At 48.3% G+C, this 25,505-nt stretch overlaps 2 protein-coding genes across 4 annotated transcripts in view; one reads left to right on the forward strand and one right to left on the reverse strand.

Annotated features, from left to right (window-relative positions):
• The window catches only part of SP140 (SP140 nuclear body protein), a 47,759-nt gene extending 47,506 nt beyond the window's left edge, over positions 1 to 253 (reverse strand). For 2 of the 3 annotated variants that reach the window (XM_081143144.1, XM_081143142.1), the window contains exon 1: positions 106 to 253. The gene's annotated coding sequence lies outside the window, so the exon portion shown is untranslated. The remainder of the gene's footprint in view (positions 1 to 105) is intronic. The other variant, XM_081143143.1, reaches the window with a different exon arrangement.
• On the forward strand, positions 208 to 25,175 carry SP110 (SP110 nuclear body protein). Its single transcript, XM_081143145.1, has 15 exons — positions 208 to 333; positions 2,707 to 2,854; positions 4,662 to 4,830; positions 6,699 to 6,965; positions 7,304 to 7,366; positions 8,234 to 8,317; positions 9,640 to 9,717; positions 11,482 to 11,550; positions 15,187 to 15,267; positions 15,961 to 16,026; positions 17,513 to 17,743; positions 19,666 to 19,734; positions 22,421 to 22,519; positions 23,029 to 23,171; positions 23,966 to 25,175. Exons 2-15 carry the CDS (start codon positions 2,708 to 2,710, stop codon positions 24,011 to 24,013), a joined length of 1,614 nt encoding a protein of 537 aa, XP_080999271.1. The 5' UTR covers positions 208 to 333; position 2,707; the 3' UTR covers positions 24,014 to 25,175.
• Positions 25,176 to 25,505: the final 330 nt, after the last annotated feature.

Below are 25,505 nucleotides of genomic sequence, written 5' to 3' on the forward strand. Positions count from 1 at the left end.
TGGGCCTGGACCCCAAGCCTCCCCCTCCGCTCCCCTCCCAGGCTGGCCCCGATGGGGAGCGCCCCTGCCCCCGCAGCCCCCCGCACCAGCGCCAGCCCCAGGTACCCTAGAAATCTCCCGTGGCCAGGGCCGGGTGGGTGAGGCCGCAGCCCGCGGCAGCTTCCTGCCCGCTCCCTCCGAGCACTTTCGCTTTCGTTTCCCGGAGCCGGCGGGCTGCGTGTGCCAGGCCCAGACTTCCTGCCTCGCCCGCGTCGCCCGGTGTCCCAGCCTCCCAGGGACCCGGCCGCCCGCTCCCGCCAAGGGGAAGGAGCAGGAGGGAAGCTCAGCATCCAGGTGGGTTTTCGACTCGGCTGCTTCGTTGGGATTTTTGGCGACTGGGCTTTCGTGGCTTATTTCCTGGCGGCTGCAGGGAGGAAATCCTCTGCTTACACCGCGGGGCTCGCCTCGTTACACTGCTTCCCAAAGAAATGGGGTGTGGAGGATTTAACAGGAGGCTGCCGGGCAGGGACAGGCGCAGAGGGCAGAGCACGCGCAGCTCGCCTTCCCCCGAAATCCAGCCTGGTGTTGCGGGTGGGACAAGCTTCCCTCTCCACCCTCCAGGTCCAGGTCCTGTGACCCTGCCCCCTGCCCCCTGCCCCCAGGGCAGCTCATTCATCATCCACTGTGCAGAGGCTCCAGGGAGCTGGGAAGCTGGTGGAAGAGAGAAAATGAGAGTGCATTTCACTTCCTGTAGTGTATTGTAAACTTTCTCTATTTTTTTCTTGAAGCATATTCATAATTATTCCCCTCAAATAAATCCCTAGAGGTGGGCTCTATCCGGGACTCAAGGGAGCACGAATTTGAGGACATTTGAAGTGGTTGCTAAGCTGCCCTTCGGGGCACTGGGAATGTTTACATTTCCACCGGGAGAGTCTGCGTGGGTTGCTCTTATTTTCTGTCCGGTCCACCTGACAGGCCAACGTGTTATTAAGTTGTCTTCATTTGCACTGTTCCAACTCCTAGTGAGTTACCATGTTTTTTATTATATTTATTACACGTTGGACCTAATTGCCTGCTTATGTCTTTTGCTTTTTTTCTGTGTGGATGTTTGTCTTTGACTTGTTCATTTTTAAGACTTCTTTACGTAATAAAAATCCAGGCACTCGTATATGAAACGTGTATCAGGCGCCGGTGAGAAACGGGGCTTGGGGCAGGTGCGCTCTCCTTTGCCACCGGATACCTGGGGCAGGTTTTTAACCTCTCTGTGCTTCATCCCTGGGCATCACTACAGACAGGAATGAGGAACGTCTGTCTGGCGGGGGGATCGCTCCATAAGGTATAGAAGTGTCTAACCACTGTGCTGTGCACCGGAAACTAATATATAATAAGGAATTTCAACTGTAATTGAAAAAAAAATTTTTTTTAAGAATGAGGAAACGGGTGTTCTGTTCTGAATGTCACGAGGTCATCACAGACGCACCTCCAGGACCCCTCCTCCTCCCAGCATGTGTCCACCCTGACTGTCTCTGGCTCTGTGCTCTTTGCAAGTCCTTCCCGCGTGCATGTTGCGGATGGTAGATTTCTCTCCCACCTGTTCTCCATCTTCCAGGATTTCTTCACAATTATAGACCCCCGATGGCATTTTTCCTTGTTTTCTAGTACTGTTCTGGATTTTTCTTTTTTTATAATATTTTTTTCTGTCAAACTTAAAGGATTTGAGAATAAGGAAGGAGACAGGGGTGCTCAGTCTGCCACTGGGATTAAACCCCTGGAAAGGGGCATTAATTACTCTTCCATTTTCTCTTGGACACAAAGTTGGAAAAATAGAATCTGTGTGTGTTTGTTTGTTGAATATCTCTAGGTGAGTGAATATTTTGTTAATGCCTCCCTCTTCCTGACAGTTTGTCATGAATGTCATCTGTAAATTTCTGCCTATTAAACTTATTAATATTTTCTCTTGACCTATAAATGGTGAATTTCATAAATGTGGCATGAGAAAAGGCACACATCTGTTCTGAGGTATGAGATTGATGTATAGATCAGTTAAGTCACCTTTGCTAATCGTGTCACTTATATTCTTGGTGCTTTTATTTGTGTTTTGCCTGTTTGTGTGTTGAAGGTTGTGGGCGGCTTCTTGAAGTTTCTAAGCACGGTCAGTGTCCATCTCTGCCTGTTTGGGCCGTCCCTCCTGCATGAGCATGCTAGTGAGCACTGCTCATGTGCGCGGTGCAGGAAATCTTATGACTGTGAGCCAGGAACCAGAAAGTCGGGATCTGTCCACCTGGACTGCTTCCGGTCGCACAGCTTAGGGCGGTGACTAAACCTCTCTCTGTCCCCCTGTCCTTGATGATAAAAATAGGTGTGATCATAGTGACCATCTTACAAGGGTTTTGTGAAGATCAAATAAGTCACTGCATGGGAAACCCTTAGAGCAAGGTCTGGTACACTGGAAGCACTCAATTAATATTCGCTATTTTTCATATTAAAAATATGATGTTTAAGCAGCAGCCCCTTTGGGCTTTCGGGGTCACGTTGCCCATCACTTTTACCTCCATTGTTGCTGGGGGTTGTCATTGCTCCCTATACCCATGAGTCTTTGAGGCAGACGTTGCTTTGCAGACTGCTCAGGGGTACCTTAGGGACCACAATGCCCACGGCATACAGAGGGCAGCTTTCCAAGCTCCACAACATCTTTGCTTCCCTTTTTGTCTTGTGCCGCTTCCATAGGATGTACACCATCACCCGAGACCTCCTAGAGACTCTTCGGCAGCACTTCATCCTTCAGAAGCTGGAGATCTCCTATGCCATATTCAAGCCATTTCCCTTCTTCGAAGGCCTCCGAGACAAATCCTTCATCTCCGAGAGAATGTACACGGTGAGTCACGTTGACACTCGCCCATGGCGGCCCAGTCCTCACCAAGAATGCCCAATTATTGAGGTCTAAAACCACAACCCCCTCAGGGCTTCTAGGGTTTAGAAGGCCTGGACCCAAATGTTGATTGTCAGGGAAAGAGGGTGTGATAGGGTGACCTCAAACCAGGTGACTTAAAAGAAAAATATGGCTCTGGATGAGTAGTTCAGTTGGTTAGAGCATCATCCCCATACACCAAAGTTTTGGGTTCGAACACCAGTCAGGGCACATACAAATACAAGAATCAACCAGTAGATACATAAGTGGAACAACAAGTCGATGTTTCTCTCTCTCCCTCACTCCCTTTGTCTCTCTCTTCCCTCCCTCTCTTCCTCTCAAAAAAAGATCAATAAATAAATAAATAAAACTTTTTTAATGTATTCTGTCACAGTTCTGGAGGCCAGAAGTCCAAAATTAAAGTGTTGGCAGGGTTGATTTTTCCTAAAGATCCTGAGGGAGAATGTTCCCTGCCTTTCTTCTGGTAGCACCAGCAAAGCTTGGTTCCTGTGACTTATAGAAACATCTCATCGCTGCTCCATCTCTACCGCACCTGACTTGTTTGGTGCCTTCTCCCTTTCTGTCTCTTCTAAGGACACTGGTCATTGTGGTTTAGGGCCCACCCTCATCCAAAATGATCTCATTTCAAGATCCTTAACTTAATTATATCAGCAAAGGCCTTTTTTTCCCAAATAAGACCATGTTCACAGGTTTCAAGTGGACATATCTTCAGAGGGAGGGGACACTGTTTATCCCACTAATAGCACCATTCTAATTCCCAAGAGCATGTTACCCATAGTCCATTCTAATGTGAAGAAAGGCAAGCAATGGGAGATATGACCATGTGTATTTTTCATATAATTTGGGGCATTGAAAGCATTTCCTGAGCCTAGGGAAGTGTTCGCAGTGGCAGAACTGTCTCCCCCAGTCTTGGCCTGGATGGCTCCAAGCCCTCTCCAGATCATAGCCCAGCTAGGAGGGAGAGGCGTCCTTGACCTACTAATCTAATTAAGACCTCCTTATTATTCCCTCTCCTAGAAACCTATGATTTCCCTTAATAAAACTTCTCTCAATCATAATTGGGTACTTCTTTAATTTGTGGTTATTACTTAATGCCCATCTTCTTTGCCTGACAGTGCCCTTCCCCCAGTAAAGATAGCACCATGTGGATCTCCTCCATTGCTTTGTGCCCAAGGACTAGCCCATTAGGTGCTCCATAAGCATTTTACAATCAATTGTCTCCTGCCATGTTTGTAGTTTTAGCCATCCTCTCATCAAGAAGAGTTCTGTGGGTCGTTTCCTCATGGCTGAAACCCATTAGGCCATCTCAGGTCCAAGAGAGAAAGAGAGAACACAGGCTAACAAAAATCAACAGAATTGCCACTAGGGGTCGACCATTGGGTCAACTGCTGAAGTGTCCTGCCCAGAGCCTTAGAGAATTGACACCAAAACAGCCTTTGACTCCACTTTCCTTTCTTAAAATTTCTCTCTTCCCTCAAATGGACCTAAAATAAGGTTCACAAAACAGACTTATTTTTAAAAAGGCTAAATAATTTATTCCTATAACTAACTATCAAAATATATGTGATATTCCCAAAGTAAACAATTGGAACCGTGATTTCTCCACATTAGAGAGTTTGGCTGTACATTTTACATTACATTTCTTCTTAAAAGAGCAAAGGAGCTTTCTTACACCCTAGAAGTCCACAAATGTATACTAAACCTTCATTTCCCTTTATAATCATGTATAATAATCCTCGTTCCGTTTCTTAAGGAGTCTATAGAAGCCTGTAGAAATATGGTCCCCGTGTCCAGAGTGGCGTACAACATTCTCACCAAACTGGAGGAGCCGTTTAATGTGACCTTTCTGGAGATGTTGTTCAGCCCAATCAACCTGCGCGAATACCCCAACCTGAGGGCAGTGCACAGAAGCTTCATGAACGGTATGAGGCCTCCTGGATTCCTGCGGGGCTGCAGAGTACAGAATCTGGGGTGTGAGGGAAGGTGCTGCGCTGAAAGTTTGCATTGCTCTCCAGCCCGTGGGGGATGCACTTGAATTGCCTACTTTCTCTTTGGCAGGGAGGGAGGCATGGGCCATGGTCTCTCACCGGCGAGGCAGCAAGGGTAGCCTGTGGCCCTGGTTCTCTAAGATGACTTTCCAAGTCACGAATGTTTCTGTCTGACCTGTTCTCTGAATTTGGGGGGAAATTGTACAGTTTAGCACCCTGGGCAGTCTCTAGGGAATGCATAATGTGACGGAAATGCAATGTTCCAGACACCCTTACTGATGGAAGGACAGGGAGAGCCAGAAAGGAAGAGTAATGGGTAGGGATAAGTAATAATATCTTTTTTTGCTAGGGGGTTTTTCTTTTGAGTGATTGGTATGTGCCAGGCAATATCCTAGGCACTTCATATGATTATCTCATATCACATTTAAAACAATCCTGTGACATCGTCATTATCCCATGTGACACATAAGGAAATTAACGCTCAAAATCACTTTCCCAAAGTTATCTGTCTGTTAAGAGCAGAGCCAGAAGTCCTACTTGGATCTCCTAATACCAGGGCCTGGGATGTTAATCGCTTCTCTAAAGAGGAGACCTGGGAGGCTGGAGGAGGGAAGAGGGGGAGGGGAATTGGGGACACAGAGACAGAAAGAGACTATGAGAAAGACATGGAGCATGAAACACACTTAGGGAGGAAAGAACTGAATAAATAAAGGAGTAGTAAAAATCGCAATGATAGAGCTCGGAAAAAAGAAGTAAGAGGAGCAGATGATAAAGCCATTTTGGGTTTGAGCAGAAACAAAAGGTTCGCTTATCTGAGAAGGGCAGGGAGACAGCAGCGGAGCACCACCACCGGCGGCCCTTGCTCTGCTCTCTGACCCTTTTCCATCCAGAGGCTCCTCCCCCAGGAGAAGCGAATCCTTGAGCTAAAGGGGCAAAAAGGAGAAGAGTCACCCTCCAGGCAGGTACAGCTGCATGGGGGCTCCTGCGCCTGCAGCATCGGGGCAGGGCTGGGAGAAGTGTGTTCTCAGAGGCCGTGCCAGCCAAGCCTGACAGCCAGAGGGGCCACACGCTGATGTGCCCCCTGATCCGGCTGAGCTCAAACATCCTTCCAGGTCAACAAATCTGGTGATTTTTTTTCTGGGCCCCTCTCCAAAATCTCACCTTGCCTTTTTCTCTTCACTGGTTGAAACAACTTTACTCCTGAAGCAACGCTGGAGAAGAAGCCTAAGAGAAAGCCACCACTGGCTAAGCAGGGGACAGCCTGGGGGAAGCCGAGGGCCTGGGGTGTCAGGGGTGGGAAGGAAGCTGAGTGTGGCCAGGTCACAGGGTGCAAGGCGAGGAGGCACAGAAGCTGAGTCTGGGGAAACACTATGAAAAGAAAGTTATATTTTATCTTATTTGCTACAGGGAAGTGTGATATGTTTATTTGTTAAAACAGGGACATCTATTTCAATTAAAGCATTGTTGTTCATAATTGTCTAAATTCTGAAACCAAAATTAAGGAAAAGCTAAAAAAAAAAAGTAAATCCCTGGGGACAAAGTGAAACTCAACTTTATGTGTGAAACCACTTTCGTGTTAGATCAGAGGCGAGATACAGTTATTCTGGCGTTGAGCGTCCAGATCAAATTCATAAATTAGAAAGTGGCCACAGATGGACCGTGATGACAGATTGACTCCCCGCACCTCGGGGACAGTGAATAACTCCATGCCCCGGCCTGGCGGAAGGCGCATGGAAAGAAATCCCTGCCCCACCTAACTCCGAGTTCTCTAGGGTGCTGATGTGCTCCTTTACCATCCCCAGTCATCACTGCCTGCCAAGGATGGAGCAGAGCCACAGTGAACCTCTTTGAAGTCCCAGCCAACCCCGCAGAAAGAAGCCTTCTCCAGAACCGGCTGCCGCTACCAGCCCCCCAGAGCCTCCCACGGAGATGCTCCACGGCTGTGCCCAGTGTCAGTCAGCCCAGAGCAACCCCTCAGTACAGTGCTACGGTCCTGCATAAGCCACCCAGCCCTGCCAGCCCTGCCAAGTCTCCTCCCAGGGTCGTCCAGAAAGGAAGGACCACTCCAGGTGAGAAACAGATGCTCTGACACCTGTGCATCGCTGGCCTGGGTGCCTATGGCCACGTCTAGAACCCCAGGGTCCCATCTTGGTGTTCATCTGCCCCTTCCATACACCCACCTCCCATCCTCAGCCCTTTCTAGAAGGATTATGGACACTGTGAGGGGCCTGGGTGGGAATAGGCCCCAGAGCACCTGCTTCCACCCCTGCAACAGCCCAACCCTCTGCCCTTGGACCTTCATACTCCATCTGCCCCAGGCCTTTTTTCCCTTCACTCTTCTCCCCCACATCCTGTCCCTGTAACTTGTAATGATTTTTCTTCCTCTCCTCAATGACCAACTTCACAGCCCACATAAATGACGAAGAAGACGCACTGCAGGAGCCCGACACTCCCCCTGCCGCTGCGCAAGGTAATGTACTTGGGGCTGGCTTAGGTTAGCTCAAGGTAGCTGTGAAGGGTGGACACACACCTGCAGACCGGGAGGCTGGTGGCAGGAACCCCAAGAGAAAGAACTGGGTATGACCAAGAAAAAGAGGGGAACCAGTGCCCCTACCTGGCGCAGGACCGCTTGTCAGGGACTCAGCCACAGCCAGTCCGATGCTGTGATGTCCAACAGGCCCACCCAACTGACGCTCAAGCGCACTGTTCTCACTGACAAGTAACTTGGGCAGCACATCTCACCCGATTGCTCGCCCTCTGACTGATTACAGGCCTTTCTGTTTCCACAGGACTCATTTTCATGTGGTTTGAATTCTCCGAGTGAGGTTATTGAAGTTATTAGAAAAGATGATGACATGCTTAAAGGTCTGCTGGACCTGATTTAGTTTCTAAGGCTGTGTTACTTATGGACCACAAACCATCATTGTAAAGGAGTTTGCGTTTGTTAAATATACCGTGGTATATTTTGGGGTGCTGCCAGAAGTGGTGTCATGAATTCTGATAATTATGGGTCCTCTTTGGACCAAATAATGTTTCCTCCACACCTCTACTGCACACCACCCAGATAGGTTAACATAATCACAGAGCGACTAACATGGAAGGTGCCACCTTCTAGATTTTCCAAAGGAAAACATAGGTGCCGTTGTTAAATGAGTAAGCAGCCATAGAAGGGAAACGCTGGCTCACTCTGCCCTCTGTCTCACCCTCACCAGCCAGGCCTTGCCTCTTGGTCTGGCCCATCGTTTCCACCAGCTAGAGCAGATGGTTCTCATTCCTCCTTCTCTGGTCCCTGCTTGCCGGGCCTGGCACCTGAAATTCCTTTTCTTCTTTTGCCCAGTGTCCAGTGACTCCCTGACCCCTCAAGCCAAAGATAAAGACGACGCCCAAGAGATGCGCCGTGCGCCTTCAACCCCCATGCCAGGTAATTTTGACTTAAACGATTTAAGTCCACCTTAGTTTTTGTGTCTACAAAGAGGAGAAGCCATTCGAATCTTCTAGAGCAAGAGCTCTCCTCCCTGCTCCTGACCACCATCACTGTGCAGCTCCCAGCTGCTCGCCCAGCCCTCAGGGGCTTAGACCGGCAGGGGACCCGAGCTCCTGGAGGAAGACAGAGTCCCTGGAGAGGGCAAGGTGGACTGGGAGGGGGGCACCAATGATAAGGGATGGGAGCCTCACTAATACCCACTGGACCGGAACTCAAACACCACTAAGGGGTCTGCAAAGGGAGACCATTTATCTTCCAGAAGGGGTTGTGGGGGGAAAGCGAGGGAAGAAGGAAGGACTGAGCCAGGGCGGGGTTGTGGGACTCGGTGACTCTCTGGGGCTACTTCATTAAGGTAGAGCTCAAAACTGCTCCATCAAAATGCAGAGCGAAGTCACTGTGTGGCCCTAACACTGAATCGGTGCCCTGGACATGGATGATCCTCCTTCTCAGCCCCCACCCTGACTGTGGGGAACTGTCACTGTCAACCCTCCAAATTTCTATAGGTTTGGATTTTTAAAATTGATATTAAAAATTTTTGAAATGTAGCAAATTGTTTAAAGGGTTTAGTGACTGTTTGCCACCTGCCCCAGTTCCCTGTTCCTAAACAGACCGGAATTTGAGCCGGATGTCACAGCCTTGTGAAAATGAAAAGGTGACAGCCTTTCCTGAGACAGGCCTCTGTGATGGCTTTGATCCCTCTGTCTCTCCTAGTGCAGCAGAAACTAAGAACTTTGTGTTTATTTGCTGTTAACAAGTGCTAGCAAGTGCCAGCTGGCGCCTGCTTTCTTCAGCTGAAATGTATAAGGCACTTAGCCTCTTTCCCTGTTTCTCAAGGTGAAATAGTCACAGGTAGAACAGGTTTAAAATATCCATTCACAGACGTCTAAGCAATAACATGCACTTTTCATATGGCAAACATTCGCCTTCACTGTGACCTTCAGAATTCAAGGCCACCACTTCCACTGCTCTCAGGCGCATTCCCCAAGTGAGGGCTACTGAGAGCCCCTCCCTGTATTTGTCTGCCATTGACTAAGGGGAGTCCGTCCACATGGGCCAAACTGAGCCCTCTGCCGGCAGCTGCTCCCTGGTTCTGTGATACTCAAGCAGGTCACAGTAACCACGATGTTGATCGAATCAAGGCAGAGCCAAGGAACCCTGGGGCCACACATGCCCTCCTTCCTTTTGTTCTCGCATTAAGCTCCCTCAGCACTTTCTCTTGAGCCCATCTGACCTCTGAAACGAATTGCTTCCCTTGTCAGTGATAAGAAATGATTCTCCTGAGCCAAAGGAGCCAGAGGAGCCCCAGGAGGCAGCCAGCCCAGCCCCCGTCAGGAAAGGTAAGGATGGCCTCCCTCCTGCAGACATCGGGAGGGGCCTGCAGAGCTCTGGAGCTCCGTCCTGTTCTGATCGGATTTTGTCATGAGCACTCACCCTGTGGTTGTAGTCATGATGCTCAGTTCAAGTCATTTCTGCAGCTCCTTCCTTTAAGCCCTTCACGAAATGATAGGAAAAGCAGAGGGCATTTAGGGTCACACAGATATACACCCCTTGAAATCGCCTGTTCTGAGATTGCCAAGCTCTCCTACATCCGCAGCAGCTTGGAGGGTTAGTTGTACCTCCTTTAACTGAAAGGTGGTTTCCCAAGAGCACGCTGCTGTCCCTTAAGATGTAGCTACATATTCTCTGCTGCTGCTCACCTCAGTGTGGAAGGCAGGCTGGATGTTCATGCCTGCTCCCCGCTGTCCCCAGCCAGCCGCTTGCTCCCCCATCCCCTTTTCTGAGGCTTAGCCATTCAAGTGAAATATTCACTCCTTCATCAGTGTCACTCCGTGACTCTCTCTCCACTCCCCAGCAGAACACAATGGTGACTTGGAGTTTTTCTGTTTCAAGCCCTGTGATCATCTTGGACACCTTCAAGGTGCACGTGAATAACAGGCCCATCCAGCACCCTGACCTCTCCAGTCCTTCATCTGCTAGTTTCCAATCACTTTTCCTCCACCATTCTAGGCCTTCCACACCCAAAGACAATTCACAGGCCCTTCATCACTCAAACCTGGCTCAACTTCCCAATGATTAAATAATTCTTTTCTCGACACCAAATCCTTGAAGTCTCCTCCTTCTACAACAATCGTTCAACCTCTGATTTCCCTCCTCAGCACAATCTTAAAAAATTAATTCAAAAATATCCTTTCCTGATTTCTTCCTGTAGTGTGTTCCCTCTGTAGCTGCCCTTCAACCTCATCAGGATGACCAGTCTGCTGGCCTCTCCCTTTTCCAGTCCGTCATCTGCCTTTCCTCATGCCCCTTCATACCAGCTTAGAGCCCAAGAGCCATCATTTCAGTAGCCTATTGCCAATACCCAACTTGCCTTGACTCTATCTTTTCCTAGAACTCTCTGGAAGGCCTTGGAGGAGTCTGTTGTTGCTTTCTGCACACTGCCTCTAAAAGCAGGCTCTGCTGGGGGGAGGCACACAGCAGGGCAGACTGCACCCACTGTGTTGTCACGATTTCAGCTAAACGATCCCCCCACACCATGTGTCTATCCCACTTCCTGTGATGATCCTTTCAGACCTTGAGCTCTTTTTGTCAAACTTCTGACCCTCTCAATGCTCCCTTTTTTTCTCAAGAGATCAGTTTTCCTCCTACTTCATAGAAAGGCCTCAGACAGGAATCCCCAAACTTCAGGCTACCAATGTGCCCTCCTCCCTGGCTCCTTCCTTCTCTCCAGGGCAGTCCTTCCAGCTCGCCTGACAGTAGGGTTCAGCATTGGCTTCCCACAAGGGTCTGCATCCAGCCAACACCCAAGCCTATCCCAGCTCACAAAGGAACTTTCTCTTAACCCCTATCTCCCTTCACCTGCCTCCGTAGTTCCCCTCCATTTCAGAATGAAGCTTCTAGAAATCCGTTACCTAGTCTCCTTTTCTTCATGTCTCTCCCTCTGTGGCCACTTTAGAATTCCCTTTCCCTTTCCCCCATTACTCCGAGAAGCAGCATCACCTAAGGTCACCTCCTAGCCACTGTGGTTTGAGCGTTGTTGACACAGAAGCTTGTCAGATTTATGTGTGTGGTTATAAAAGATGATCTGTATTCTTTCTTTTAAGGAAAGAAAAGAAAAATAAGTGCCTGGTCAACTGAAAAAAAGAGACAGAAGAAAAAAAGGCTTTCAAGAGGTAAGATGACAGTAGGAGGCCGGAGGCTGGAGGCGGCAGGCGACTCACGCTTGTGGGTCAAGGTGCGGAAGGTGAACTGTATTCGAAGTGCAGCGGGGAGCCATTGAAGCGATCTAAGCGGTGAATGACACGATCCAATTTTAAACTTGAGACCGATTTTGGTGCTGTGTTCTTTATTTCAAGAAATAAAGAACACAGATAGTCGTGCTGAAAATATGCATACCACACTCTTACATGCAAAAGAGGTGGTGTTCTTTATTTCTGTAACAGTTCTCATTTCTCTGAAACTCTCCTTTTGTGACAGGGGAAAACATGAAACTTGCCAGTTAAAGGTAAAGAATGAATTGGAAATAGAAAAGAATGGAAACAGGGCAACCATTTGGAGAGTAGGTGCCATGAGAGTTGACAGTGTCCTGGGTTCTTTCTTCCTCTTGTATTTAGATGAAAAATTTTACAGTGATGTTCCTAAGAGACACATTATTCTACGTTCAATCAGTCACTCATTAAAAATATTGAAAACACCTGAAAAGTGATACAAAATTTTGAGAAATAAGGAACACAGATAGTCATGCTGAAAATATACATACCACACTCTTATATGCAAAAAAGGTGGTATTCTTTATTTTCTGTAACAGTCTCCTTGAGCAGTGGAGATGGAGAGAAGGGGGCCAGTGCAAGGTGGTATTCTTTATTTTCTGTAACTGTCTCCTTGAGCAGTGGAGATGGAGAGAAGGGGGCCAGTGCAAGGCCAGTTTGGAGGGAATCTCACAGCAGAGCAGCAGAGCCCACACAATCCTCCTTGTTACCCCTGCTCTAGAGCAGGTGTGAGTGGTCTGCATGCCCTGTGGCCAGCATCCCAGTACTGAGGCATCCACTCCCATAGTGCTCCGAAGGTTTATAGGACCAGGACTGGGGCCAGGAATGTCTGTGTGACTATGCAACAGTGCACGATCCCCGGTCAGAGTGGCCTTGTTAGAAAAGGGGAGCCACTGGGGCTGGGGTCAGCCTGTTCTGTTTGGGTAACTGACCTGCTTAGACTTCCCTCCGCCAAGCTACCAAAAGGAGTAGGAAATGCCAGGCCCTTCCAAATTTGTCTTTCTTCCTCTTGTATTTAGATGAAAAATTTTACAGTGATGTTCCTAAGAGACACATTATTCTACGTTCAATCAGTCACTCATTAAAAGTATTGAAAACACCTGAAAAGAGATACAAAATTTTGAGAAATAAGGAACACAGATAGTCATGCTGAAAATATACATACCACACTCTTATATGCAAAAAAGGTGGTATTCTTTATTTTCTGTAACAGTCCTCATTTCTCACACTCTCCTTTTAGACAGGGGAAAAGCATGAAACTTGCCAGTTAAAGGCAACTATTAGGCTCTTTTAGGTGGCCCCAATGTCTTTTGGATCAATACTCATTAACTGCCATGACTCAACTCCCTGCGGGTCTGGGTACCTCCTCTCCAACTTTTAGCCACTCCTGCATCCTATATAAGTGGCACTTGGATGTCTATATATATATATATATATTCATGTGTCCATCTGCCAGGAGGGGACCTGGCTGTGCCACATGTGCATTCCCCCTGGCTTCCATAGAGATATCATAGAGATATCTTTTCTCCACTGGGCCATGGCCATCCTACTGGGATCAGCTTCTAAGTCGACAGCCAGAGAAAATTGTGATCTGTTCTTTCAACAATGAAGCAGACTCTCCCTGCACACAGACACCCCTCCCCCACCCCCATCTCTCCCGTTCCACACATGGGTCCTGGGGAACTCGGAGAGGTAACTTTAGAAGGCTCTGGGACGCCTCCAAATTTCTCTGGTTGATTTCAATAGGTTGAACAAAGAATGAGACCAGATGGTGAATTGGGGCGGCGGGGAGAGTAAGGTGCACACAAGAAAAAATGTGTAATTACAGAGAAATAGCAGGAGAAAAGTAAGGCACAGGGGTACAGAGATCTCAAAGTTTGGGGTCTGGAGGCATGAGAAGGAAGATCATTAAGAGGGCGAGGAGTTGGTCCACTGGGGACCCCAATGGAAACTACTCACAAATCACTATTTGGCTCAGGAACCACTTCCTTTGGAAACATAATCCAAAAGAAGCGCCAAATGGCGTATCAGGTGACTCAGGACAACTCAAGCAGGAACTTAGAGTTGGTGACAGGGACCCAAAAGGCAAGAACCGAATGTGCCCAAATGTCTAAACATGAGGGTAAGGCTGGTGACAGAATCTGCCATTTGAAGGCTCGGGAGGGGAGGGGCTCTTGTGCAGCGGGCACAGGGTTAGGTGGACCCGAGAAGTTACTATGAGGAGAGAGCAGTGCAGGGAAAGCTGATGAGGCGTGGCAAGAGCGACAGAGAGGACACAAATACCTGTCACATCTGAGGAGTTTTTGTTAAACAGCTGTGATCACAGGGTACAGCTGACCCCAGCTGGGACCTAGGGCAGCAGCTCTCAAACTCACCAAAACTCAGCAAGGGAGAGGTTCTTAAAGGCTAGCTGTAATGTAGAATCTGAAACCACATCCATGAACTTTTTAAAAAAATATATCTTTATTGATTTCAGAGAGAGGAAAGGAGAGGGAGAGAAACATCAATGATGAGAGAGTCATTGATCGAGCCCACAGCTGGGGCATGTGCCCTGACTGGGAATCGATCCGCGATCTCCTGGATCCTAGGTCGATGCCCAACCGCTAAGCTACGTCCAGCCGGGCCATATCCATGAATTTTTCATTCTCTGTTGCAATAAACTGCATAATGCTATCTTGCATGTTGAATGAATCTTTTTATGCAAGTTTATTAATATCATGAACATTTGAAAAACATTAGTCACTGAATTTTACAGTGAGTTGCATCTCAAACAGTCACACAAGTATTTTTCTTGATACAATCATGGAAATTCGAGGTGCAGTGAATGGCTTTATGTATACTCTCTAATTTTTCACAAAGACTATTAAAAGGATGTGTACTCAAGGGTAGACATTTAATAAAATTAATAGTTTTTACTGGCTTATCAAGAACATTCTTAAATAAATCTGGCTTCTTGTTTTACAGCATGTGGCAGTGAAGATAACAATAACTGCTCCTAGGCTTTGGGGACAGTGCTTTTTTTTTTAATTTATCTTTATTGTTGAAAGTATTACAGATGTCCCCCTTTCCCACCCACTGATACAGTGCTTTGCTTTGTACTAAGGCACCAGCAGCTCTCCCAGCCAGGGCTCTTGCTCCCTGTGTACAAAGATTTACATAGTGATAAAGGCAAAGTACACCTCATTATGAAAACAGTTTTGACTTCAAAAATCTCCTGAAAGGGTTTCCAAGACCCCCCAGAGGTTCAGGACCTCACTTCGAGCCTCTGGTTGAGGGGTTCAGACAACTGCTCTCCCACTGGACGTCCCCATTAGTAGAGGAGCCACTGCTGCCTGGCCCTGCTCTGCTGCCCGAGTGGGAGAGACCCTGTGGTGTATGCACAGGAAGGCCCCATGGAGGCTCTAGCAAGACCTCACCTCCAGCCTTCAGCTCCAGAAGGTGCAAGGTCCTTCCTGGATCTCTGGGAGAGTCCCCATGAAACTTTCTAGGGTGCGGTTACTGGGATCTGAACGGGATGTCTTTTTATTTTTTATTTTTCAGAGGTCAGTGATGACACTTCGGAAGTGGATGAAGCAAAGAGTCCCCAGGGCCCACCTGTCATACCACCAAGAATCACACAAGGTACAGATGAGGGATTGCAATCAGAGTGTGGTCTCCGGAGCCCAGGTTCAGAACTGTTTTACTCTAAGCCAGAGTTCCTCAGTCACTTTTTCACCATCACTGCTCTAGGAGCCCACACATATGTGTGTGTTTTTCTGATGAAGAACACCCCCCATGATATTTTAATATCACAAAGGTATTATATATTGATTTAGGAACTGTGTATGTTTATTTGTGCCTTGTAAGTAAAAAGAGTAAGATTTTCCCCCCAGGAATCAATTTTTAGGCAACATCCCCACTGCTGAGAATTCATGCCCCAAGCATATTCTTGGCACTTTATTGGAATTGCCGAAGCCATGGGTCAAGTTTTTTCCTAGGGTCCCAATCTCCATGCTTCTCACATGACTTTTCTGGGAAAACCATGAAGAGAACATCTCATCATAAACACAAATGTAATAATAAAACTGGGCTTGAGCAACTGATGTTGTTGACATGGCTTAACTTAAATGTTAGTGATTTATATCTTTGTTACTTCTTTATTCAGCCTTTTTCATTTCCAGGTAAAATGGAGTACTTTTTTCACATAGGTCCCATGGTTTTCTGCTTCCCCAAAGTGATGGGAAGACAGAAATAAGTTGATTTATAAAGTATTGACATCTGGAGCTTGTAGATCAATATTTATATCCATAAGAGATTTTTTTTGTTCTGTTTTAGGAAAAGGGAGAAAAAAACCTAGCAGGCCAACTTCAAACTTAAGACAGAAAGGAAGGCTCCAGAAAGGTAAGCGGAAAGAGTGAAATCATCACTCCCTTGCTCTTCATGAGGATCCTCGCTTAGATGACAAGCCTGGCCTCGTTTCCAGCCGCATGGCCACCCGGTGTCCCTGGGACGTGGCCAGTCCCATCCCTGTCCCCTAGGCCACCCCGTGAAAGGAGAACCCAGAGGCCCTGTTGATTCCAAAGGCTTCTCCTGCCCTTGGGGAGCAATGGGGTAGAGGTGGCAGAGGCACCAGGCAGCTCTGAGGTTAGGACTGTGCCTGGCGCCCGTTCGGAGCCGGGAAGAACAGACAGAGCAAATGTGGGTTCGCAGCGGGACTGGCTCCCGACGCCAGGCCGGGGCCCACTTGCTGCCACGGAGCATTGCCCGCCACCTGCAGCGCCTCAGGCCCACTCATCCCGCACCTACCAGGACAGTGGCAGCACTGCCACACAGGAAATAGGAATTCGTGGAGTTTTTCTGGCCCCTCGGGTCGCTCTATTGTCTTCATCACCCTGTACCCCCCCCCCCCGCACCCTCTCCCTCCTCCCTCTCCCCCCTCCTTTCTCCTTCCCTTTTCTCTGTAGCTCAAGGTGGCTCGTGCGTGAGGAGTCTCTTGGATTCCCTACCTTATGGGGGCCTGGGAGCCCTCTGAGGGGACCTCATCTCAGCCCCCGAACACACAACATCACACGAGCTTCCCTGCTTTGGACACACCCCATTCTGCTTGCTTCCAACACCCCTGAGTCTTGGGGTTGACGGGACTCGGGCCTTCTTGCCTGCCCCCGCCAACCCTTGTCTCTTCTCCCAGCTCCCAGCCTCGGTGCCTCCCTAGGCTGGAGGAAACTTACTCTTTGTCAAACGCTGAGTTTTCTGTGACCAGTGACTTCTATGAAAACTTTACATTCAGACCTCCAAACTTTTCTGCTTGGTACCTGAAGACAATTTTTGGAACTTAAAAATCCCCTTCGTTTTCAACAAATTCTGTGTTTCAGGATGAGCAATATCTCCAAAATGGTCTCAAATGAGCCGTGACTTCTTGGTGCTAGCCAGCATCTGCCCTCCCCCCGAGACTTGTTGACTTAATAATTAGGGACATGGAGGTATATAAGGATGAAAAAGACATAGTTCTAGTACTTTCAAAAATATGCTGCCCTTGTATATTCATTCAACAAAGATGAATTGAGTTGGGGTGGGTGCTAGGCATGTGTCCTAGGTTCTTGGAACTCATCGGGGAGCAAAACAGACATGGAGGTTACATTCTCACTGATACACTTGTAATTACAGACAAAATGAGAGGTCGAAGGGGAACAGAGAACCAGAGGGTATATTATGAGGAAGGAGAGGAGCATTTATAGAGAAACAGTAAGATAAAAGCAGGGTCCAGGGATACAGAATTTCCTGACAGTGTGGAGACAGGGAGCATGAAAAGGAAGGTCACTAACAGGGGAAGGAGGAGCTTCACTGGGGACCCCAGTGAAAACTACTCACAAATCACTATTTTGCTCAGGAACCACCTCATCTGGGAACAGAAGCCAAATGAAGCTCCAAGCAGCTCAGAAGAAGGACAACTTAACATACTCAGGGGTGATGACAAGGGCCCAAGTGGCAAGGGCTAAATGTGCCCAAAAGGCAAGGGCTGAATGTACTCGAAAGGCAAGGGCTGAATGTGCTCAAAAGCCAAGGGCTGAATGTGCTCAAAAGCCAAGGGCTGAATGTGCCCAAACGTCTGGACCTGAAGGTAAGGCTGGTGACGGAATTTGCCATTTGAAGGCTCAGGGTGGGAGGGTGTCTCATGCAGCAGGCGCAGGGTTAGGTGGACATGAAAAGTTAATATTAGAAGGACATGAAGACAGAACAAGGGTCTGTTGGTCTGACAGTGGTTGCTGGAAGAAGTAAATGTGTCCCCAGGGGGGCAGCTGACCTCAGCTGTGCCCTTGGACTCACAGGACCACTTCCCAGTGTCTGCTGTTTACATTTCTATTAGTAGAGTCACCACTGCTCCACTAAGTCTGGGGGCTCCTCTCCCGTTCAAGCTGACCCAGTGAGGAGAGTGTCACCAATCCCCAAAGCAGACACATTCTCAGTAGTATTTCCAATGGCTAATTTTTAGAAGTGAGGTCAACCGGTTGATGAGTCTGTATATTTAAAATTAGCACATAGCGATGACCACATTATTGCCACTTTAGGCTCCCATTAACACCACGTACCCTTTTCCCTGTACCGTCATCAACGCTAGAAATAATGAGACCTTTCTGTGTGCGACAAATTAAAAGCATGGAATGATATGCCACCAGTTTCCCTCTGAATTTCTTTGCACTGCTCATGCGGTTAAACACGCTGCGACATTGCATCAGTGCTCGCCCATATCTCAAGGGTATATACCCCGGCCCTGTGGACCGAGGGACGGCCATGTGACTCGATGTAGACAAAGAAATGCAGGCCGAAGTGAGAGGGTCGTTTCCAAACCAAAGCTTTAAGAGCCCTCGCGGCGCCATTCTCTCTGCCTCGGGACCTGCGATGTTCTAGACAGAGGCGTCTCTGTCCCAGGCTCTGTTAGTGTCAGTGCTGTGGGACGTCACCTACCTTGTGTTTTCCGAAACTGGAGTTTGGCAAACTTCTTCTTATAAGGGACAGATAATAGATGGTTTAAGCTTTGCCGGTCTTATGGTCTCTGTTGTAGCTCTTCAATACTGTCATTGTAGCACAAAAGCCACCAGAAACAAATATATAAACAAGTGGACCTGGTTGTGTTTCCATAAAACTTTATTTACAAAACCAGGCATTGGGCCAATTTGGACCTCAGGCTATAGTTTGCAGACACCTTTACGTAAACCGCTGAGGTCTGGGAGGATCATAAATGACCAGAACCTGGTTTTTAATAAGTGTTGTATTAAAACTTTTTTTCCTTTAAGAATTATGTATGTCCATTTTTGTATAAGAATAGCATTCTTTGTTTAATCAAAATTAACCCTTTGTTGTCATATTGAAATTTTGTTTTGTTTTTATCTTCTCACTTAAGAAAATTTTGGTTGTGGAAACTTTTTTTAAAATTTGAGTTAGACAAATCAGTTTACCTTTTCCAGTATGGTTTATGCCAGAACTTTACAAGGTTGGCGTTCCTGGTATATCAGGCCAGATAATTCTTTGTTGTGGGGCCGGCACGGTGCGTCACCAGAGGCTTAGCAGCATCCTTGGCCTCCACCGGTCAGAGGCCAGTAGCACCTGCCTCCCACTCATGACAGAAAGAAAAAAGAAAAAAAAAATCCCAACATTGCAAATAGCCCCTGGATTGTAAAATCCCCCAGCATTGAGAATCACTGCTTTACACCCTGTACTTAAAAGGCCCTTTCTACATAATATGTATAAGGCTAATCCTTTATGGACTTCTAGCATTTGTATTAAATATATACATATACATTATTATACATATTACTCTATATAATAATTTGGAATTTTGGCTTCTGTAATATTTCACCCTTCCTATCTTTTAGCATGAGCTTGCTATTTTTGCTTGGTCAATGCTATGCTTTTCCTTTCATAAGAATTTATATCTGTCTTTCTCCAAGCTGGAAGAAGGGAAAAATTACTTCAAAGTAGTAGTTGACAAAACATCTAAATGTATGTTTCCAATTATAATGGACTGTTTATTTATTTTTTTAGAAAAGAAAAGGGGAAAAAAAGTCTCTTCAAATTCAACAAGAAGTTGTCAGAAAAATGTTCCCCCAAAGGGTAAGTAAGCGAGAGGCGGGGACGCTCCGCCCTCGGGCCCAGGGCCAGCCGCTGCTGAGAGCTCCAAGCTCCGGTGGCCTCCCTTCCTCGGCTAACCCCTCCCTCGCTGTCCACCCCCAACCCCCCTCGTCCCGCTCTGACCTGGCACTGCTTGAGAGATCCCCAGGGAGTGCCAGCATGCGGGGCGTGCCGCCCACTGGGCTGCCCGGCAGGCATTCTGCACAGAGCCCTAAAGGCCCAGGGATGACCAGGGATGCTGACCAAGCCCACGGGTCGAGTTCTAATACAAACACCTGCCTCCTTCATTCTAGGAGTTGGTGAGAACACTCGCCTGAGCGAATCCCGAGAGGGTCCCCATTTTGGGTGGGACAAGCTTTCTCTTCCTGAGTTGGTCAGGGCACACGTCTGGGCTCACTTCTGCCCCTCTGACCTGTGCCTCCTGGGGTCACTGTCCTCTCCTCCCCCTGCCCCTCCTCCTCTCCCTGCGCTCACTTTTCTTCTGCTTTTATAACTTACTCAGCGTTCTCTCTTATCGCTCTCTCCTTCCTCTTTGGCACGAGCCACAGTGGCCTTTTTTGCCCCATTAACTTATAATTAAAGTAGAGCAGGTGCTACTCAAGGTGGGGTCTTCAGGCTGGTACCGCCTACGAGCCTGTGCGTTGCAGGTCTGCAAAAGTACAGAGCCTGTGAATCAGCTGTGACACAGAACACAGTTTCCGTGGCCGGACCTCCTCAGCGTCCCTGTCAAGCCCCTGTCTCATCCCAGGCCACGTGCTGGGTGGCACAGGTACAACGTGCTTACGGACAGATGCAGGCACCGTAAGTGTGCCGCCTGAGGAATTAACAGAGGGCAAGAGCCCACGTGTACCCAGCGCCTCGCCAAGAAACAGAACATAATCCACTCCCATAATCCAATTCCTATCCACACCCCGTGGTCACCACCAGCCTGAATTCTCAACCCATAGGTCCCTTTGACACTGAATGCTTCACCCTCCTTCCCGCTCAGGGCCTGCTTGGTGTGCCCCCCAACACACACACGCACACACACACACACAAGCTCCCTCATCCCTGTCTTTGCTGCACACTCTCAGGCCTCACCTGGGACAGAGCATTCTCTGCCCCGCAGGCAGGGGTAGGGCTTCCTGTATTTTTACTCTATGGCACTTATCACAACTGTAATTAAGGGTCTGTGTACGTCCTGTTCACTGTGGGAAAGTCAAATGAAGTCAGTAAATGGGTCAGTCTCGCTCTGTCCCCTCTCTGCCTTGCACATTTTATGCTTAAATAACTGTCACGTCATCAGAACCTCACTGGTCCTCCCTCATCCCGGATGAGCGCCAGCACCAGGGCCTCCATGTAGCCGCGTGCCGCACCTGTGTGAACTAGAAAACCGTGCTCCCTCCTCACCCCTGCGTCCGCCAGAGCTGATGCCCAAGCCGTGGCCTTTTGTGCCCCCTGCTGGAAGGTTGTGGTAGGAAGTGTACGGATGGAGTCGGCTGGGATGCAAATCACAGCCCCTCGGGGTGGAATCCCTGCTCAGTGCGCAAGCCACACAGCTGTACGCAGAGGCCCTGGCAGCAACGAGTGTGCGCATCACTTTACAATGGTCAGAGTGCTTGGCGGTACAGTTCGCCGTTTAACCCTCTTATTTGTACGATTCGGCTCATTTTACACAGTCGATTAGAACAGAAAAGACTTGTGTGAGCTAAAATCAACTTAGGTGTTCAAATGTCAAGTCCTTTGTTTTTTACACTAAAAAAAAAAAAAAATGCCCCTGTCGTTTTAGAAAACACAAGAGTAGGCAAGAATCCAGGCAAACCTGACAGCTGTCCAGCCTCAGCTTCTCGTGCCTCCTTGTCATCTCCCGCTGGCTCTGCCGTCTGAGTTAACGCAGTGGCTCTGTGCTGGTATCACTTATATAACAGGGAGCCCTTCTGATGGCACGGGAAGAGCACTAGACTAGGGACGGCACGTCCGGGTCCCAATGCCGGCTGCCCCTCGTGAACTGTGATGACCTCCAGGAATTCTCTCCAGATCTATAAAATGGGGACCCTTGGCTGCCTTCCCTGTTTCACAGATTACTGTGGAAATGAGCAGTATAATGTGTGTGCTGATCATAAAGCTCCCAGATCTTTCCCCAGGCTGTGTCTTTCCATATAATTTTCACCTAGTGCCCTTTTCCCATGTTCTGCGAGAATTCCTGGAGTTAGCCTTCGCCATCACTAGCTGGGTTTTTGCCCACTCTGCTCTTCCTTGTCTCTGTTAGGCTTTTCTTTTCATTTCCTCCACGGGGCTTTCCATTTCCACGAACTCTCTCTGTTCTTCAATTGCTCGCTTTTGTAGCAGGCTCCTCCTGTTGGCCATCCCTTACCCATGGTGATCTAATCCGGCGTGGAGAGCTCCGGGCCGGCCTCCCCTCAGGGTTCTGCCCTTGAAGGCCTGTTTGCTGAGATGAGTGGGGAAGGCTGAACCAAACACAAGATTTGGGGGAACACATCAGAAAGCTGTCTCCCTCCCTTGGGGACAGGGTGGTTGTTTTGGAAATACTGGGGACACAAGGTCCCCATGGCGCAGTGAGCTGCCTGCACCAGGTAAAGGAGGGGTGCTGCTCAGGCCCTTGGGAAGGGGGCTTCATGAGGGAGGTGGCATGAGGACTGAGTAGTGCACTGTGCTCTTCCGCCTTCAGGAAAACCTAAAGACGAAACTGTGGACTTCCAGTCTCCTGAACTCCCTGTTACCTGTGGTAGTGAGAAGGGCACTTTATTTACGGAGAAAATGAAGAAAGGTGAGTTCCTTAATCTTCTGCTCTTTGGGACCCTTGGACGAAGGAGTCACTAGGAGGGAGGAACGCACCCAGGTGTGTGATTGTTCAGGAAATGGACCCTGAGAGTGAGGCTGCAGAAGAAAGAAAAAAAAGTATTTGCTAAGAAGGAATTTTCAAAGTTTTCCATGTCGTGGTACACCTGGTGTCCAGGCCACAGTACTCCCCCACAGGAGTCATCCAACCATGGACCCTGTGACACTGATCACCATGTCCTTGCCACATAGGTGTAGGTGTCACATAAAATGCAAACTCTCTCCCAGCACCTCACCACTCAGGCAGGCTTTAGGGCTTCCTTCCATCTGAGAGAGGAGGGACCCAGACTCCCTGCTACGGGTCCTGCCTCCCAGGGAGCCTCCCTGAGCCCAGGAAGGTAGAACACCCCGATCCGGGGTGGGGTGGTGGTGGTGGTTGGAGGTGTAGGGTGAGTTCAGAGGATGGAAATGGATCCTGGAATGGGCTTTCTCCTACAGGATCCTGGGAGAAGTGCATTCAGAATGAGAAGGGAGCTTGGTTCACGCCAAGACAATTTGAAGTTAAAGGAAAGGGGTCAAGGTCAAAGGACTGGAAGCGGAACGTGCGTTGCGGAGGAAACTCCCTACAACAGCTGATGGAGGTACTGCAAGGACCAGGGGCAGATAGGTGGCGGGTTTAATTCCTCGAAGGATGGGGGAAATGTCAATAGCAAAAGTGGGAAAAGCTTCCATGGCACGATTGAGAAAGAGGTAAGCCTTTGCAGAAAAGAAGATGCGGGAGATAAAGTTACAAACACAGGTTGGTGCTCACAGTGGAGACCTTGGAGTACAAGCAAAGGGTTTTCAGGTCAGGGGGGATATAGGAAGCTGCGCCAGGTGGTATTAGGTAGGGTGGGCTAGAAGGAAACCGGATGAAAACATAGACCTCAGCCATAGCTTCCCGGTGTCCTCCACCCGCCAAACGCCTCCCCAAGCCCCTGTTGCATCTGGACCCCGCGGTGCAGTGTCTCCAGGCCATCTTGTCCATGGTCAGTCTCCTCTGCACTTCCCAGCACTCTGTTCCGTCCTGTGAGCAACACGCTAGGGTCCTGGTGATCCCAACACAGAGCCTCTCAGTTACACTCAAAAATTACCACTGGGGTGAAACCATAGATTTTATCTAGAGAGGAAGGAATGCAAACTAAAAGGTGTGGGTGGGGAAGGGGCTGAGAGAAAAGAACCAACAGGCCTTAGGCTTGAGTAGCAGGGTGAAAATGATTTTATCAAGTCCAGAAGAACTGACTGGAGGAAGGAGCTCGCTTTTCTTTTAGACACCCTGGGTTTGAGACCCAGTAGGATGTCCAGGTACAAATATTCACTAGGAAGCGGGAACTTTGATAATTACAAAGAAAGGCCCCCAGCATAACCTAATTCATTGACCTCTTCTCTCTTTCAGAAAGGACTTTTGTTTTGCCCTCCAAGAATAAGTCTCAAGAGAGAGTAAATAGCAAGTGAATGTCTGCCACATTCTCAGTCACCATGTTGCCGACTTTTCATGCCCAAAGGCTCACCCTCGAGTCTTCGAGCTTCCCAGTCCCGAGTGACCACCACGCTTAGACTCTGTGCCTTCTCCACGCTGCCTGCTTTAGCGCTCGGTGCCTGTACATGCTGCTGTTATTTTCATAGCTGACTTGAGATAGGGAAGCAAATAACTCTTTAAAATAAAGATGAGGTCAAAAGCTGGTGATGTCCGTGTGTTGTAAACAAAGGGCTGGCTGTTTGGATGGTGGCAAACCCAGGGTCTCAGAAATCGTGTGCCCTGGTTTGAAAAGTAAACGCGGTGTTGAAATAGACAGGAACAGAAAGGGCAAGCTTGGGGCCCTTGGTTGAACACCGAGTCACCCCAGTTCGGCGAGCTCTTTAGCGAGAGCCCCAGCGTGGAAGGATGCGCTTGAACTAAGCTTTGTGTCTGCAGAGCCCGCGCGGGGTGGAAATGGCAGCCCACTGGCTGTGCCGGCTGCTTGTCCTCAGCTTCTTTACTTGCTTAGATGCGTCCTCCAGACACAAGTCCCATTCCTGGGCTTCCCATTAGACCTGAGCCTCCAGGAGAGGCCACGGTGCCACTCCCATCTTGCCCTGGAGGCCAGCTTGACCCTTGGCTGGCTCCCTTAGACGTTTGTAAGACAGTGGTCCCCCAGTGCCATTTTTTGTATAAACTATCTTTTCCATTCTGATTTGAAACACCTTGATTCGTACAGGGATGCTCCTTGTAACAGCAAAATATCAGGGAAGACTAAAATTGTCCATCAGTATATAAAATAACCTACGACTTCTACAGAATTTTTTTTTTAAATGCATGGATTCATAAGTAAAGATTTATCCTTCAGCCAATGGAAAACCACACAAGGGTTTTGAGGTCAGGAAAGCTTTTGGAAGCTCATATGGGTAGATACTATGTGTAGAAGGAGCCCAGTTTTGTTTATGTGAATATGTAGGTCTATGACTTTAAAAAAATCTGAAAGAACTAGTTATTTGGGGAAAGGATTACAGGGGAAATTTGCCTTCCATATTATACATTTATGTACATGTGGAATTTTTTAAATGACCACTTATTACTTTTGTAACCAGAAAAAACACACACAATAAAGATATTTAAAAGCCAGATCATTAATTCATGGCCCCAGCATTATAGCTTCTTCTTACTCGTAATGCCACCTGTCAGTACATGATAGCCGGGGCACATTGATCCGACCTGCCAGTCCCACCTAGCAGGAGCCACGCTGCGTTATGAGAATGAAGTCTAGTTCTGACTTCAAACGGGCTAACGCAGGCCTTTCCTGAGACTTGTCATCCCATACATCACTATTGCTCCACAGTGACCCAGCCCCACTGGTGTGTAACTGTACGTGTGTACCATCAAGACTCCTGATGCCAATACTGCAAAGGTGTTTTGTGGCTTCTGAGCGCAGAAAAAGTGTTCTCTTATCCATGTTGAG

Source organism: Miniopterus schreibersii (genome assembly GCF_964146895.1).
Source record: "Miniopterus schreibersii genome assembly, chromosome: 7".
In the NCBI taxonomy this organism is placed as follows: Eukaryota; Metazoa; Chordata; class Mammalia; order Chiroptera; family Miniopteridae; genus Miniopterus; species Miniopterus schreibersii.